Source organism: Microcebus murinus, chromosome 3 (assembly GCF_040939455.1).
Source record: "Microcebus murinus isolate Inina chromosome 3, M.murinus_Inina_mat1.0, whole genome shotgun sequence".
In the NCBI taxonomy this organism is placed as follows: domain Eukaryota; kingdom Metazoa; phylum Chordata; class Mammalia; order Primates; family Cheirogaleidae; genus Microcebus; species Microcebus murinus.
In genome coordinates this window covers 26812969-26828773 of record NC_134106.1, presented here as the reverse complement: position 1 = coordinate 26828773, position 15805 = coordinate 26812969, and the positions used below count along the sequence as shown (strand labels likewise).

Here is a 15805-nt window from a genome sequence, read left to right as displayed (position 1 = left end):
CTCAGAATGCATATTAGACATATCATGTGCTAAACTCTTATTATAGAATAGTCATGTCAGCCACCCTTATTGATAATAAAACTAGGTATCTCCATCCTCTCAAATGCAACTGTACCCAACTTCATCCTTGCTTAGTGGTAGAATTTCAGCAAAGTGAAGGAAGTCAAAGAAAGATATTATAGATGAATTAAGGGATGGCGACAGGGGACTGAAGGGAGTGGAGACTTTCCTGAAACTTCCAAATCGACACAGTTATGTAATCACAACTCTGCCAAGAGCTCCTTAAAAATGGAGAAATATGAGTGTTTTCCTCTCCTTCTCCTATTCACCTTTTGGAATCTGTGCAAGTAAGCTATGAAGGATCAAGGTTATTATCCCCAAAAGGATAGTAAGTCCCTGCAATAACCGAACATCACTCAGTTGTAGCATGTGTGTGTTTGTATGAGTGTATGTGTCTGTAAGTTGTATGAACTTTAGAACACGTACATGTGTTTGTTCTAGTATAGCTCACAAAGGATTTTGCTCTAAAATTTCCTCTCTAAATTGAAGGTTTAAAACTTCCAACACATATTTCCACAGAAACAATGTCAACGAGGCTCACAAGAGCCTAGTTTACACAAAGTAGGTCTTGACTGTAACACCAATTGCATTAGCGTTCGTTGTAGGTCTCATGAACAAGAGCTATTCAGAGCAGAGTTTTCTCAAATTCTTGATGTTGGCAAACTGTGATATTGACTCCTTTCGACTTTATTCTCCACATGCACTTTCTCAGATCCACCTCAGCCATGTGTCTAGAGTGCCAATACTACTATCACAGGCACCATGCCTATTATATTTACCCTGTTCCTCTACCCAAGTACTCCATTTCGAAGTAACTATCATGCCTGTCCCCACAATTAAGCCAACACTCCAAATTGGCAATTTAGTATTTTAAGGGATTAATATGTGTATGTGCTAATTAAAAGAAATTTCTTAAAGTGAGTCTCTAGTTGTTGAATTATCATGTATTACACAAATAAAAATGTAAAATTCCAGGGATTTCATCATCTGGAGAATAAAGATATGAGTGTAGTGAGCTAATTCTATCTAAACATCTTACCCTAAAAGATCTTGGTTTTATAGGCTTTCTTTTCTCCCATCATTTCCTAACCCTAAATATTCTCCATAAGTTTTGGACTATCTAGAGTACTGGTGTTTTTTTCCATGAGTGCTTCTAAAGCAGTAGTTCAAGTGAAAGTCTTTAGGGCAGGAGTAAAAAGAGAATCTTTGGCTGGTAGAGTCATCAATAAGTCAATTGTTAGCTAGTCAGGGAGTGTCAGCTTATGTTCTAACTATACATTTTGAGCAGTCACAAGTATACATGAGAAAAAGCACATAATTAATAATAAGTCTGCTCCTTCAAAGATGGATGAAGGGCAAGAAGGAAACCATTGAAAAGGTCTGGCTTTCATATTTACTTTTTTTTTCTTGATACATGACATTTGTACGTATTTATGGGGTACATGTGGTATTTTGTTATAGGCATAGAATATGTAATGCTCAGGGTATGTAGGGTGTTTATCATTTCTATGTGTTGGGAATATTTAAAGACCTTTCTTCCAGCAATTCTGAAATATACAATACACTGTTGTTAACTATAGTCACCCTACTGTGCTATCTAACAACAAAACTTACTCCTTCTATCTGTGTGTTTGTACCCATTAACAAACCTCTTCATCTCCCAACCCCCATCCGCACATGCTTCCCAGCTTCTGGTAACTATCATTCTACTTTCTCCTTCCATGAGATCAACATTTTTTAGCTCCCACATATGAATGAGAACATGCAATGTTTGCCTATTGGTGTCTGGCTTATTTCACTGAACATAATGACCTCCAGCTCTATCTGTGTTGCTACAAATGACATGATTTCATTTTTTTATAGCTGAATAGTATTGCATTGGGTATAATATATGCCACATTTTCTTTATTCATCTGTTGATGACATTTAGGTTGATTCTGTATTGTGGCTATTGTGAATAGTGCTGCAATAAACATGGGAGTGTAGGTATCCCTTTGATATCTAATTTCTTTCCCTTTGGATAAATATCCAATAGTGGGATTGCTGGATTGTATGGCAGTTCTATTTTTAGTTTTTTGAGTAATCTCCATAGTGTTTTCCATAATGGCTATACTAACTTACATTTCCTCCAACAATGAATAAGAGTTCCCTTTTCTTTTCATCCTCCCTAGTCTCTGTTAGTTCTTGTCTTTGTAATAATAGCCATTCTAACTGTGGTAAAATTATACCTCACTGTGGTTTTAATTTGCATTTACCTGATGATTAATGATGTTGGGCATATTTTGGTATACCTGTTGGTAATTTGTATGCCTTCTTTTGAGAAATGTCTATTCATGATCTTGTCCACATTTTAATGAGATTTTTTTTTTACTGTTGAGTTCTTTGTATATTCTAGATATTAGCCCCTTGTCAGATAAAAAGTTTGCAAATATTTTTTCCCATTCAACAGGATGTCTCTTCACTCTGTTGATTGTTTTCTTCACAGTGCAGAAGCTTTTAGTTTAATATAGTCCCATTTGTCTATTTTTGTTGCCTATGCTTTTGTGGTCTTAGTCATAAAATCTTTGCCTAGACCAACATCCTGAAGTGCCTCTCTTACATTTTCCTTTAATAGTTTTGGGTTTTAAGTTTAAGTCTTTAATACATCTTGAGTTTATTTACGTATATGGTGAAAGATAGGGGTCCAATTTCATTCTTCTACATATAGAAATGCAATTTTCCTAGCATCATTTGTTGATGAGTATTTCCTTTCCTCAACGTATAGTCTTGGTGTCCTTGTCAAAAATCAGTTGGCTAGAAATATGTAAATGTATTTCTGGGTTTTCTATTCTGTTCCACTGATCTATGTGTCTGTTTTCATACCAATACCATATATTTTATTTATATAGTCTTGTAATATATTTTGAAGTCAGGTGGTGTGATGCCTCCAGCTTTGTTATTTTTGCTCAGGACTGCTTTGGCTATTTACATTCTTTTTTGGTTCCATATGAAATTTTAGTACTGTTTTTTCTGTTTCTGTGAAAAATGGTATTTTGAGCGGGACTGCACTGAATCTGTAGATTGTTTTGGGTAGTATGGTCCTTTTAATGATATTAATTTTGCCAATCTTTGAGCATGGGATGTCTTTCTAATAGTTTGTGTCCTCTTCAATTTCTTTCATAAGGATTTTTTTGTAGAGGTCTTTTACCTCCTTGGTTAAATTTACTCTTAGGTATTTTTGGTTTTTTTATAGCTGTTGTAAATGAGATTGCCTTCTTGATTTTTTTTTAGCTATTTCATTATTGGTGTATAGAAATGCTACTGATTTTTATATGTTGATTTTATATTTTGTAACTTTATTGAATGTTTTTATTAGATCTAAGAGTTTTTCGGTGAAATCTTAGGTTTTTCTAGAAATAAGATCATGTCTTCTGCAAAGAGAGAAAATTAGACTTTCTCTTTTCCAGTTTGGATACCTTTTATTTTTTCTCTTCCTTGATTGCTCTGGCTAGGACTTCCAGTACTATGTGGAATAGGAGCACTGAAAGCGGGCGACCTTGTCTTGTTCCAGATCTTAGAAAAAAGACTTTCAGATTTTCCCCATCAGTAAAATATTAGCTGTGGGTTTGTCATATGTGGCCTTTATTTTGTTGAAGTATATTCTTTCTATGTCAGTTCATTGAGAGTTTCTGTCATGAAAGGACATTACATTTTATCAAATACTTTTTCTGTATCTATTGAGAGGATCATATGGTTTTTTCCTCTTCATTCTATTAATGTGATGTATCATGTTTATTGATGTGCATATGATGAACCATTCTTGTACCCACTTGATCATGGTGTATTATCTTTTTGATGCGCTGTTGGATTTGGCTTGCTAATATTTTGTTGAAGATTTTTTTTGCATCTGTGTTCATCGGGGATATTAGTATGTAGTTTTCTTTTTTTGTTGTGTCCTCTTCTGGTTTTGGCATAAGGGTAATGTTAGCCTCATAAAATGAATTGGGAAGAATTCCTTCCTCTTTAATTTTTTGGAATAGTTTGAAGAGAACTGGTGTTAGCTCTTCTTTGTAAGTTTGGTGGAATTCAGCAGTGAAGCCATCTCGTCCTGGACTTTTCTTTGTTGAGAGACTTTATTACTGATTCAATCTCATTACTTGTTATCAGCCTTTTCAGGGTCTCTATTTCTTCTTGATTCAATCTTGGTAGATTATAATGTGTCCAGGAATTTACCCATTTCCTTTAGGTTTTCTAGTTTGTCAGTGTATAGTTTTTAATAATAGTCTCTGATGATTTTTTATAGTTCTGTGGTATCAGTTGTAATGTCTCCTTTTTTGTTTCTGACATTCTCTATTACAATTCAAGACCATTGCAGAGTTAGGCCATCTATTCTATTGTGTAGCAAGTGACATTAAATAACAGCCCTCCTTAAATAGTTGACTTATCTTGTCATTTCAGAACATTTTCCTTTTTCTGATTAAAGGTTTAGCCTATGGAGTAAGACAGATGTAATTTCAAATCTGAGTTCTACTACTTACAGGCTGTGTGACTTTTAGAAAGATCCTTAACCTCTCTGTCTCAATTCCTTCATCTCTAAAGTAGGAAGAATAATAGTACGAATCCAATAGAAATCTTGTAAGTATTACATATGATAAGCCATGTAATGCACTTATCACAGTGCCTGACACTTATTAAGTATATAATAAAGATTATTATTATCATAGGTTTTGCTGTTGCTGTTATTATACGTGAGCAAGCACTTAACACAGATTTGTCCAACCTCCAGGGCATGGTGCCATGACACCTCCAAGTGAGGGAAGCAAGGGGGTCTAAGCTGAGATGGCCACAAAAGAGGTAGAAAGAAAGGAACAAGCAGAAGATAAATTATGACAATTTAATGACTGCCTTGGAAACCAAAAGAGATGAAAGAGTCCAAGCTGACACAGGCTCCCAGACTCAGTGCCTGGGAAAACAATGTTATTACGAGCAAAAAACACCAAGTAAGAAAGGAAAGCCCATTCTAAGAAAGCTAAAAGAGCTAGCGGTAATTTACCCATGCAGGATAAACTCCTGAGCACATCTTCTCTCTAACCCTCTATTTCTGTCAAGTCACTCCAAGTCCACGGGTAAAGAACACTATGAAAAGGCAAAATCCCAGGGTCAGAATTCTTTTATCTGGGCCTTTGTACTGAACCCCTGGACACACCCTCAGTAGCACTCATTCCAGAGCTCTTAACTTCTTAAGCAAATTAATTGCAGCTCAGAAAGCTAGAAAGTCTTCCTACTCTAACTGCAAAGCTTATCATGCTTTTCTTGAATTTGCTCCAGCAAGTCCTAAAATTTTCACCTTGCCCCATGGTATAGGTAGTAGCAGGTCTGGAGAATTCTGCTACAGCATCCTGAGCCACAGACGCCGAGGTCAAAGGCAGCAGATGCCAGGATTCGCCTACTTTCTCCCTTATGGGTTGGCTAAGTCAAGGACAGAGAGTGGGCAAGGAGAGAAAATGAAATGGTTGCAACCTCTGGCTGGAGTCCAGGAATTCTAGGGTGTTCACTCCAGCGTATTCAAGAACAGAGAGAGCTTCCCGTTGTGCCTCCATCATTGCCAAGTGCATTTCTTGGAGTTCACAGAGTCAGCCACACCTTTTGTATCCTGGATATGCCCTAAATTCATGCTGCTTGAGCCAGTGTTGTCAGTATACTCCATTTGCTTGCATACTGCATCTCTGGCTGGTTTCATACCTCTCAGAACACACATTTCAAACGTTAAGCCACAATTCTGTTCAGTGACTCTGTGTGTGTGTGTGTGTGTGTGTGTGTGTGTATGTGTGTGTGTGTGTGTGTGTATGTATGTGTGTGTGTGTGTGTGTGTCTGTCTGTCTCCATCTGCTACTTCCCCATATTTATCAAGAATTCCACCATCTTTCCAATTTTTCCCCCCTACTCTGTGAACATCACCTTCTCCCCTGATTCTTCCCGAGTGTTTTCAGACTTCTCCCATCAACTTCTTCACAGAGCTCACCCACAAATCAGACGGGATTGGTCCAAATGACAAATCCTGAAGGAACTCTATATTATCTCTGTGATGTTACATGTGGTAAATCCAGAGGAAAGAGAAATAAATCTGCTCACTCAACACTGGTAAAGAGCCCAGGTTTTAACTTCAAACTCTCAACTGGAACGTTTAACTAGCAACAAATGTCTCTTAATACTTATCATTTCAGCTGTTGTAACTGAACCGTAAAATTGAATTATTTATTTTTCAAATAAGAATGGATGGTTGTTTAGTAAGTTCAGAATTATTTGGGCAATGACAGGGAAAATAAATGCTAAGGAAATGTGCAAATGTTTCAAAAATCTCATTGGCAGGTTTCTACAATCTTATTAAAACCTGGATGTCTGCCTTCCACTCTAGATATCAGATCTAGTCAAAGTTTCATAAAACACTTTGCGACCAGCTCTCAGAGTTTACCTAATCTGCAACCTTCAGTGTAAGAATTTTAACCAGACTACAAGTCAAAGAGCAAGAAAACCATTCATAATAAGCTCTATATCCAAACTCTTGATAATCATTTACATTTAAATTATGAAACTATTTAAAATATTTATTCATGTAATTCAAATCAGCCAAAAATTATCCCTAAATTAGCTGTATTTTGTCAACAATGTGATTTTTGGCCTAAAATTTCCAAATCCTTGCATCAGTTTTCAAAAGTACCTTGAATGCAAACATACTTTTACAGTCTAATTTTACCACCCCCTAAAAAAGCCCTATAATTAGGTGTCTGTCTGCTTCGTGATCAGAACTGTCTGTAAAAGAACATGGGAAAAAGGACTTACATGGAGAATTTCCTAATCTGCAGTTGACAGTTTTTAAAGGAAAATAGTAATTAGTAACAATATTTCAACAAACTCATCTGAAAGTAATAAATGAGGCTGTCATTTGTATTTTACTACATTTGCCTTTGTTTCATCATCTCTGTGCATCTCACCTTAGGGCACAGGGTTAAAGAGATAAGCTTGGCTAAAAATAAAGGATAGTATCCTCATGAATGTATCCTGACCAAATAACAGGCAAACTGAAAACTAGGGACAAGAAGGATGCAGCTTAGCATAGACCAAAGCCATATTAAAAAATAAATAAAAACATAAACCCTGCAGGACAAAAATTAATCGAGAATTGTTCTTAAAATTATTCTAACAGTTTTCTGCCATGCATTAAACTTTGCTAAGTTTAATATCTTTTAAAAATCTGCAGTGCTTACCCACTTTTATAATAATAAGCACAATAAAAAGCACAATAAGGTAATCTTTAAAAATCCTGCATTATGAGAAATTTACACCTAAAATGCATTTCTCTCTAACAGCATATGATTTGTAGTGATTATACTGGATTAGTTTTTGTGGACAGGGAGTTTCTCTTTGGTATTTTCAGAACCAATATTGGAACACATGGTTTGGTGGAGGATTTTTACCCTTATCATGTATATGAGAAAATCTCAGAGACATTTGTAAGGCAAAACAGTATAAATTCAGGGGGCATTTTGGTGGGTTTGAAGGATAAGAGAATAGAATATTCAAAATTAGAACTGAATTAGAAAATACGAAACACAGGGCCTTGGTAACTATTTTCCAGACTCTTCCAACTGAGTGAAACTTCATTAAATCAGATTCCAGTGACTCACAATTTGGAATAATTAAAGGCAGAAGCTGGGACAAAGTTTAATTCAGCCTAAAGAATGCTTAAAATAATGTCTGTATAAGGAGAAAATCCTGTTTTCATCTTTCAGGTCCCACAAAAGGTTGATATGCTGATTTTAATTAATCCTTTTCTTTTTATCAAAGTATATTTCCTAAGTGTACTTACTCTCTACTCTAAGTTTTAGCTATTATAGCTCTCTGAACACAATAAACATGCATTTTGGAGAAGGTTCAGACATATTTTACTATGTTAAGCAGGCCCCGTTCTTCTTGTCATTGTAATTAATAAGGTTTTACTGTATAGTTACATTCTGTTGACCACTGAGTACTTCCCTTCTCTGGATAAACCCCAAAGACAACCAATCCAAAAATAAAAAATAGGAATAAAAAGTGATCATTACTTACGAACACAACTTGAAAAGGTAGGATCCGGCCCAAATCCCATTTTGCAGGTACATCTATAGCTGCCCATGGTATTCAAACACTCACCATTAGGGCACACACCTTGTAGTTGGCATTCATTAATATCTGAAGGAAAACAAAACTCTTTAGAAGTAGCAGTCAAGCCTTGTGGAGCAGATTCTGGCTACAAATTGCATTCACTTTCTTTTTTACTAGAATAATCTCTTAGTTATAGTAAAAAAAAGGAATGCAGCAGGTATGAATGACTTTGAATCAAATTAACATGTATTGAATATTTGGACCTTATATAACAAATATTTATTACACACCTACTACATGCCAGGTTCTGTTTTTGGTGCTACAGATTTACTAGTGAACAAAACTCACAAAAAACTCCAGCCTTCACAGAGCTTACATTTTAGTGGTAGGTGTATCAGGCACGACAGAGCAAGCATATAGGTAAGGCAAAGACTCCCATTTTGGAGACGATGACAATCTAGCTGTACACACAAACATGCGAAAAACTGAAGAAGTGAAAAGCAGTTCAAGTTATCACCATTAGAAGAAATGGAAAAAACTGGAAAAAATGAAATTATAAAACTGTCTCCATTAACAGTAAGAGCCACTAAAGGAAGTCAGAGGCAGGAAAGCCCACAGCATTGAGGAGGAGGCAGGACTGCATCAGGGTGTTGGAGGTTGGGGAGGAGCTGGATGGACGGGCGAGGAAGGGAAGGAATGGTCTGTGTGGGGGACGCTGGAGCATGAGCACAGGCTGGCGTGGGGAGGGGAGGTTCAGACATGGTGAGTCAAACCATTGACTGGAAAAGAAGTTTCAGGAAGGTAAATAGTTGGGAACAGAGCTGGCAAAAGCCAAGCTAGGTTTGGACTCGATTTTACTAAGAACAGGCAGCTATATTAAAAGTTTCTGAGCAGGAGGAAGATGTCATCAAAGGCCGGCTCTAGGAAAATTCACCTTCCCAGCACACAGCTTGGTGAGAAGAGGTCAAAAGTCTGATCACTTGAAGGAGGCATGTGAGCATGAAGGTGGTGACAGTGAGAATAATCAGGAAGACAGGAAATAATTCTTTTTTTCTTGTTTTTTTAGAACAGTTGACAATGCATGGTGTTTGACTGGGGAACACAACACTAGAAAGTGAGAGAAAGGAGTAGAGATGTCTAGGAGGCTTCAAATCAGGGAGAAGAAGAAAAACCACAGGCGGTTTGCAGAAGGAGATCTGAGGAGGAAAGAGGGAGGGAAGACGGAGAGTTCAGTGTTACAGCTCAAAGTCACACTGGGATACTACCCACATGGAAACACCCGGCAGCAGCAGCAGCAGCAGCAGAAAATTCAGGAACAGAACGATAGAGGAAACAATGACTAGAAACGGACACTTAAGATCATCCGCATATAGGAGATCCACAGGAAATCAAAGTGATTTGAAAAAGGCGAAATAAAAATGTGGTATCTCTAAAAAGAAAGATTATACAAGTACTTGCAAAGGTAATTAATTAAAAATTTAAAAAGATGGCGGTAAGTTAAAAATGAAAATGAATAGTCATTTATAATTTACTCAATGTGGCCTATGAAGCTTAATAGTTAGCAGACTTTGGCTGTTAGTACTTCCATTTCAAATATTAATATTTACTTCCTTCAATCATGGATTCTTCTATAAACTTTTTATTAAAAGTCATAAAATATTAATTTTCTAAATTTAAAGTTGGACACGATAGCAATATATTACCAGCAGAATCACCACATAAAAAAGCAAATACAGTCCTCAATAAATCATTATTTAAGCAAATATTAACTTTAACGAAACATGAATATCTCATAGTCTAAGTAGGCATAGCTATCTCAATGTACATGTTTTATCCAAAACATGCAGTTTTTAAGTTAATTTCAGTGATAAAATATGATATCTTCAATGACATCCAAATAATAAGGTAATACATATTTGTTGTATAAATTCTACAGTGTCCCAACTTGGATGTGGCTGGAAACTGGTACGGCTACATGACAAGTGGCACAGCACATGGTCCAGCACCTGTCTTATTCTTTATCGGAGTGTGTGTTGTGCTGTAATGCACATTTACGCACAGCATGTAATTGGAAATATTCCCCCATAACTCATTCTTTTTAAGAAAACCACCATGAAAGGCCAGGAAAAGTGCCAAGTCCAGTTGGAGCTTACATGGTGCAAGTGAAGCCCCTATCATATGTCCCAAGGAAAACCACAAGTTTGGGTAACCAGCCAGTTGTGGTCAAAAAGGCTGGACAAAATCTCTACTCTTCTGTTTCCCCTCACGTCCCTACTAGAGTATGATTATTAGCCTTCCTCTTCCCCCAAATGACCTGCACCCCTGGTTGCATTGGTTTCCCTAGCACACATTCCATGACCACATTTGAGACCCAGAATTTTGCCTTGTTAGGAGGTTTCTATGACAGCACCATCTCAGCCTCAGTGCTGGCTGCCGAGTTAAGGTGGAAGCTTTTCCTCCATCTCATAAATACCTGATTTACAACCACTGCCTTGTGCCCTCCTCGAAGACCCCTTTTTTGTCTCCTCTCAACACTGCCCACTGCCTCTGACCATGACGCTGTTGGAATGGGGCACGGGAATTCAGACGGACGAAAACAAACAAACCAAAAGGACCAAGCAAACTTATAAGTGTAGATAGGAAGGAACACAAAAATCCATATCGCTTCCAGAAAAACTTCTGTTTCCTTCGACTTCCTTGATTTATTTTTATATTTTCAGAAATACCACAAATTAGAGAATAAATTTCCAAGTTTCATCTCATTTCCACACACCAAAGTATATCAATCTCAAGTATATAGCTAGATGAGTTTTTACATACACATGTGTGTATACATGTGTACACATACTGTGCAACTGCCACCTAGATCACCTCATTCCCTTCCCAGTCAGCATCTCTGCCCCCACAGCTAACTACCATTCTGACTCCTAGTATCGATTAGTTTTGCCTGTTGTTAAACTTTACACAAAGAGAATCATATTACATATTCTTTTGTCCAATTTCTTTTATTCATTATTATGTCTTTGGGATTCATCAATGTTGCTGTATGTAGCACTTCATTCTCTTTTACCACTGTGTTATACTGACTGCATTGTATGAGGATACCGGATTAATTTATCCATTCTACTATTGATGGACATTTGGGTTATTTCCAATTTTTTGGCTGTCATTAACAATGCTCTATGAACATTCTTATATATACATCTTTTTGATAGGTCTCTGTACTCATTACTCTTGGGTATGTATCTAAGGGGTAGAATTTCTGATTCACTAGAGAGGGTCACAATTTACTTTAATAAATTGTCAAATAGTTGTACAAAGTAGTTATCCCAATTTCCATTCCCAGTATCAGTTCCACATCCTTGCCAACTTTTAAAATCTTTAGTCAGTCTCTTTACTAAATTAAGTCATTCTGGCTGAGTGTAATGTTATCTCATGGTGGTTTTCATTTGCACTTCCCAGATGAGTAATGATATTGAATACTTTTTCACATATTTATTAGTCATTTGGATATAAAAACTTCCTCTTCTAAAATATAAATACCTACAGGAATGTTATAGCTCAATGAGATTGCTTCCCTCTTAGCACTCAGGGAGGATCAGGGGTAAATGTCAAAGGACGGTGTGGTATGCTTACCTAGGAGACATCTGGGGTTGTCACGAGGACTGGGAAACACAGTGGGCAGACACAGGGATGCTAAACATTCTGAAAGTGTGGGTTCTGCCATAAATGTCCATAAAGTCCTTAGTGAGAAACTTACACAGAGGTGATGAAAATGTGAGTTTGTAAGTGCAAAAGGGACCATTTTGAAGTGAGGTTGTCTGAGGAACAAGATGGGGTAGAGGTGGGGGCTAGCTGCATTAGAAGACTTGAGAGGGGTCACTGACTTGACTCAATGTCTATATCTTCTACATTTGAACATTTCCCCACCGTCTCTGAGACTATGCCTTGGCCTTAGGATAAATGAGAGGTTCAGCCAGAATCAAAACAGAGATTGGGTCCCCCAAGTTGCTGAGTTCAGGACTGTGTGGTTTATTATCTCAAGGTCAGAGTCCTGCCTGACAAGAACCCGGAAGTGATTTATCAGACATAACCACTATCTGCAGACCTGTTCCTAGAGCCCTGGGCACCCCCATTAAGCTGCATTAAGCAAGGCAGTTTTCTCCCATTTGCTTCAAACTCTGAAGTACTATGATAACATGGCATTTGTTAAGAAAATGTGAAAGTCCCTGATCTATATCATTTCTGTGACAAATCATATTTCAAATTCAACAACTCACTTACTGGGAGCACTCTAAGAGAAGACAGTATCAGGTCAGACAATTGTACAGAATGTGATTGGCAAATTATAAATTATAACTCTATTCAGACTTTAATTCCTAGAGTTATTTTCTTTTTTGTAATCAAATAAAAGCTTGTAACTTGATTATAATATTTATAATTTTTATAAATAGCTTATATGTGACAATAGCATTTCAGAAATGTCATATTTTACACAATTTTCCTTAATGTATTCTGATTAAATCAAAAGTATTTTAGTACTTAGTTTTTTTAAAAAAATGGATAAACAAATGAATTTATTCATTTTTCTCCCTCTGTAGACCACCAAATTACTTTAGAGAATTATGGAATTCTATCCTTCAAAGAAATGGTATAACCACTGCATAGAGCACAACTTACTGAGGTGAAGAATGAAGGCTGAAATAAATGGCTAAAGGAGTTGGCACCTACCTAGACTAGTCACCTATCGGCTTTTGCCCATCTGAGCTGCTGTGTTCAGGTAGTCTAGAAGTTCACAGAAGCAGAAACACAGAAACAAAGAAGCAGAAACACAAAGCTCACATAAATCCATGTACTCCTCTAGAATAGGCAAAATCCACAGAGCTATAGCTAGCATGAAGGAGTTTGAGATACTTCTCCAGTTACTGAAAACATTTACATGTGTCTTTCTCTGTATAGCCTAAAATGTACCTCAAGTCATAAATTAAGTGCAAGAGCACAAGACTGTTCTTCTTAGAAGTCTAAAATGGTTGCATACTGGCAATGTCATAGGGTTCAACCTAACAATAGAAATAAGAAAGCTAGGCTCCTATTAACCAAGCAGTATGAAAATGCAGAGTAGTCAGGTATATAAGCATAACAGGAGATACTCTTTAAACAACCTAATACAACACAGACTAAGTATTTTAGTGCTGGGAATAATACAGTAATTCAATACAATGAGGTGACTATCTTCCTCCTCCTCTGCCTCCTCTTCTTCCTTTGTATTTGTATAGCACACCTTATCTCACTGGAACTTCATAACAATTCTGGATGGTGAGCAATGCAGGAATTACCAAAATGTGGTATATGTGTACCATGGAGTAGTACTCAGTCATAAAAAATGATGAATTAATGCCTTTTGCAGCAATTTGGAAGGAACTGGAGACCATTATCTTAAACAAAGTATCTCAAGAATGGAAAAACAAACACCACATGTACTAATAAATTAGAGCTAACTGATGGGCTCACAAATGCACAGAGAAAGTAGAGGTCATTGGAAATCAAGCAGGGAGGATGGGAGGGGAGGAGGAAGAGAGGAGCAAAAACCCAACTAACCAGTACAATGAACACTATTCACATACAATGGGCACATTTATAGCCCTGACTCAAGCCATGTTATAGAAATATTTTGTAACCCCTGAGTATTTTTAAATAAAAAATAAAGAAGTAAATAAACAAAAAGAATTAGTATCATTTTATAAAGACAATTTTTTCTAAGATAATATTTTTTAAAAAGATTAGGGGCATGGGGGAAATTAATGGGAGATATATTCTACTAAGATTTAGCTTTGTTCTATCTAGGATACTAAATTATGTTTCCTAGAGAAAGTCACTTAATTTCTCTTGATCTCAGTTTCCTCTCCTATAACACAAAGGGGCTGAACTAGATAATCGCCAATGCTACTTGTGGTTGAAACATTCTCTGATTTCAAACCATCTGCTAGCTGCCAGGGTTGAAAATGCCAAAGAATAAATAAAGTATGACATTTAATGCATAATATATTATGAATAACAGAAGTGCCCTTATGGAAAATAAATATACTTTTATGTGTTTATTCTCTTACAAAAAAGTATGTATGCTTAACAAAGTGAGTAATAATTCACTGCCTTTTTAGTGACGCAATTTACACAGGAAATGAGGCATGTCCAGTGACCAACAGGAATTAGGTACAAGGTGAGAACAGTACATGAAGATCTTCAGACTGCAAAAATACACAGCTTTCTGAAGGTTCAGCTGTGTATGTTCAGCTTTTGCTGATCAACAGAAATTCCATTATAGAATTCCATTAGCAGGATGACTTCTACTGGAAAACAGAAAAAATATCTCAAGATAAAAACTTCTCCCAGCCAGACAAGACTATTTGGCTATTTAACAAGGATCACTTACTTTAGGTAGAGAAGGAGCTCATTCTCAAAGAGGACGTATATATTTCTTACACTCCCAAAGAAGCAGCTTTACACTAGGTACACATACCCGTGAAGGTACATAAAGATATTTCATAGGGTCGCACAGGGTTGGATACTTTTAAGGGAACCAATTCCTAGATCTTTAGCCTTTAAACGTTTCCTTTTGAAGGGATCTGCCTAAGAATACATTTGCCAACGTTCTTTTCCTATCGTCCCTCTTCCTCAGTGCCTTCTTGTGCTTTACCAAGGCAAGGCATGCCTCTTGCCCACCCAGGATCTTTCTAGGTTTTCTAGGTATGTTGTCCTGTAATATAAAATTCTCAAAGGCACCAAACAAATGAACAATTCACAAATATCTTCCTCCTGGGAGAGAGTCACAGGAAAAGTGGTAAGCCTGATTCATTTCGTAAGGACATCTGGCTTAGCCAATTAGGTTAGATGCAAACATTGTTTATGAAGTGGCTGAGGCAACTCTGCAGCTCCATAGATTGGATAAAAATATGATTAAAGCACATGTATAAGATAAATATGTCAGAAATAATCTATTGTATCCATTTGATTTTTTATTAAACAATGTAGACGCCGGCTTAAAAATGTGTGAACATATAAGTTTTTCAAAATTACTACAGGAGATCAATGAACAAAAAGAAATGTTTGAAGACCAATGTTCTAGAGCAATTTTACCCAAGGTATTTTATACAAAACACAGGCGTTGTGAGACTTCTGCTAAAACAGGTGTTCTGTGGCCAAATGTATTTGGGAAACACTGCATATTCTATATACATGAGCACATTTAAAAACCTGGGAAATCGTCTGGCAAGATCTCTCTTGCTTTTGTGTTTAATTTGGTGTTTTCTACACATTTGGCTGTGGGATGCTTTTTCACACAAATCTGTTAACACTCCTCTGAACTGGTGGTCTGTGCAGCACATTTTGTGAATGTTTCTTTCTAGGGCTGGCCCCAAAAACTATTGGACAGGTCTCTTCACGGTTCTGTTCCCTTCGATCTGGGGCTTATTGCTCCCACAGCCTCCCCTCCCACTCTGTAACCCCCCATGATTAATAACGATCACGTGCCATAGGATGGAATGAATCACTAGACTCACTGAAAGGAGTCAAACCACCCGGGGAGTGACTCCCATCCTTCCAATTCTTCTGTCTTTGGGGGAACATG

The 15805-nt window shown here is 36.9% G+C and overlaps 1 protein-coding gene across 10 annotated transcripts in view; it reads right to left on the bottom strand.

Annotated features, from left to right (window-relative positions):
- The window catches only part of LTBP1 (latent transforming growth factor beta binding protein 1), a 401756-nt gene that overhangs the window by 137902 nt on the left and 248049 nt on the right, over window positions 1–15805 (bottom strand). For all 10 annotated transcript variants that reach the window (XM_012788393.3, XM_012788394.3, XM_076000662.1 and 7 more), the window contains one exon: window positions 8146–8268. In XM_012788393.3, coding sequence (XP_012643847.1) covers window positions 8146–8268 — 123 coding nt within the window. The remainder of the gene's footprint in view (window positions 1–8145; window positions 8269–15805) is intronic.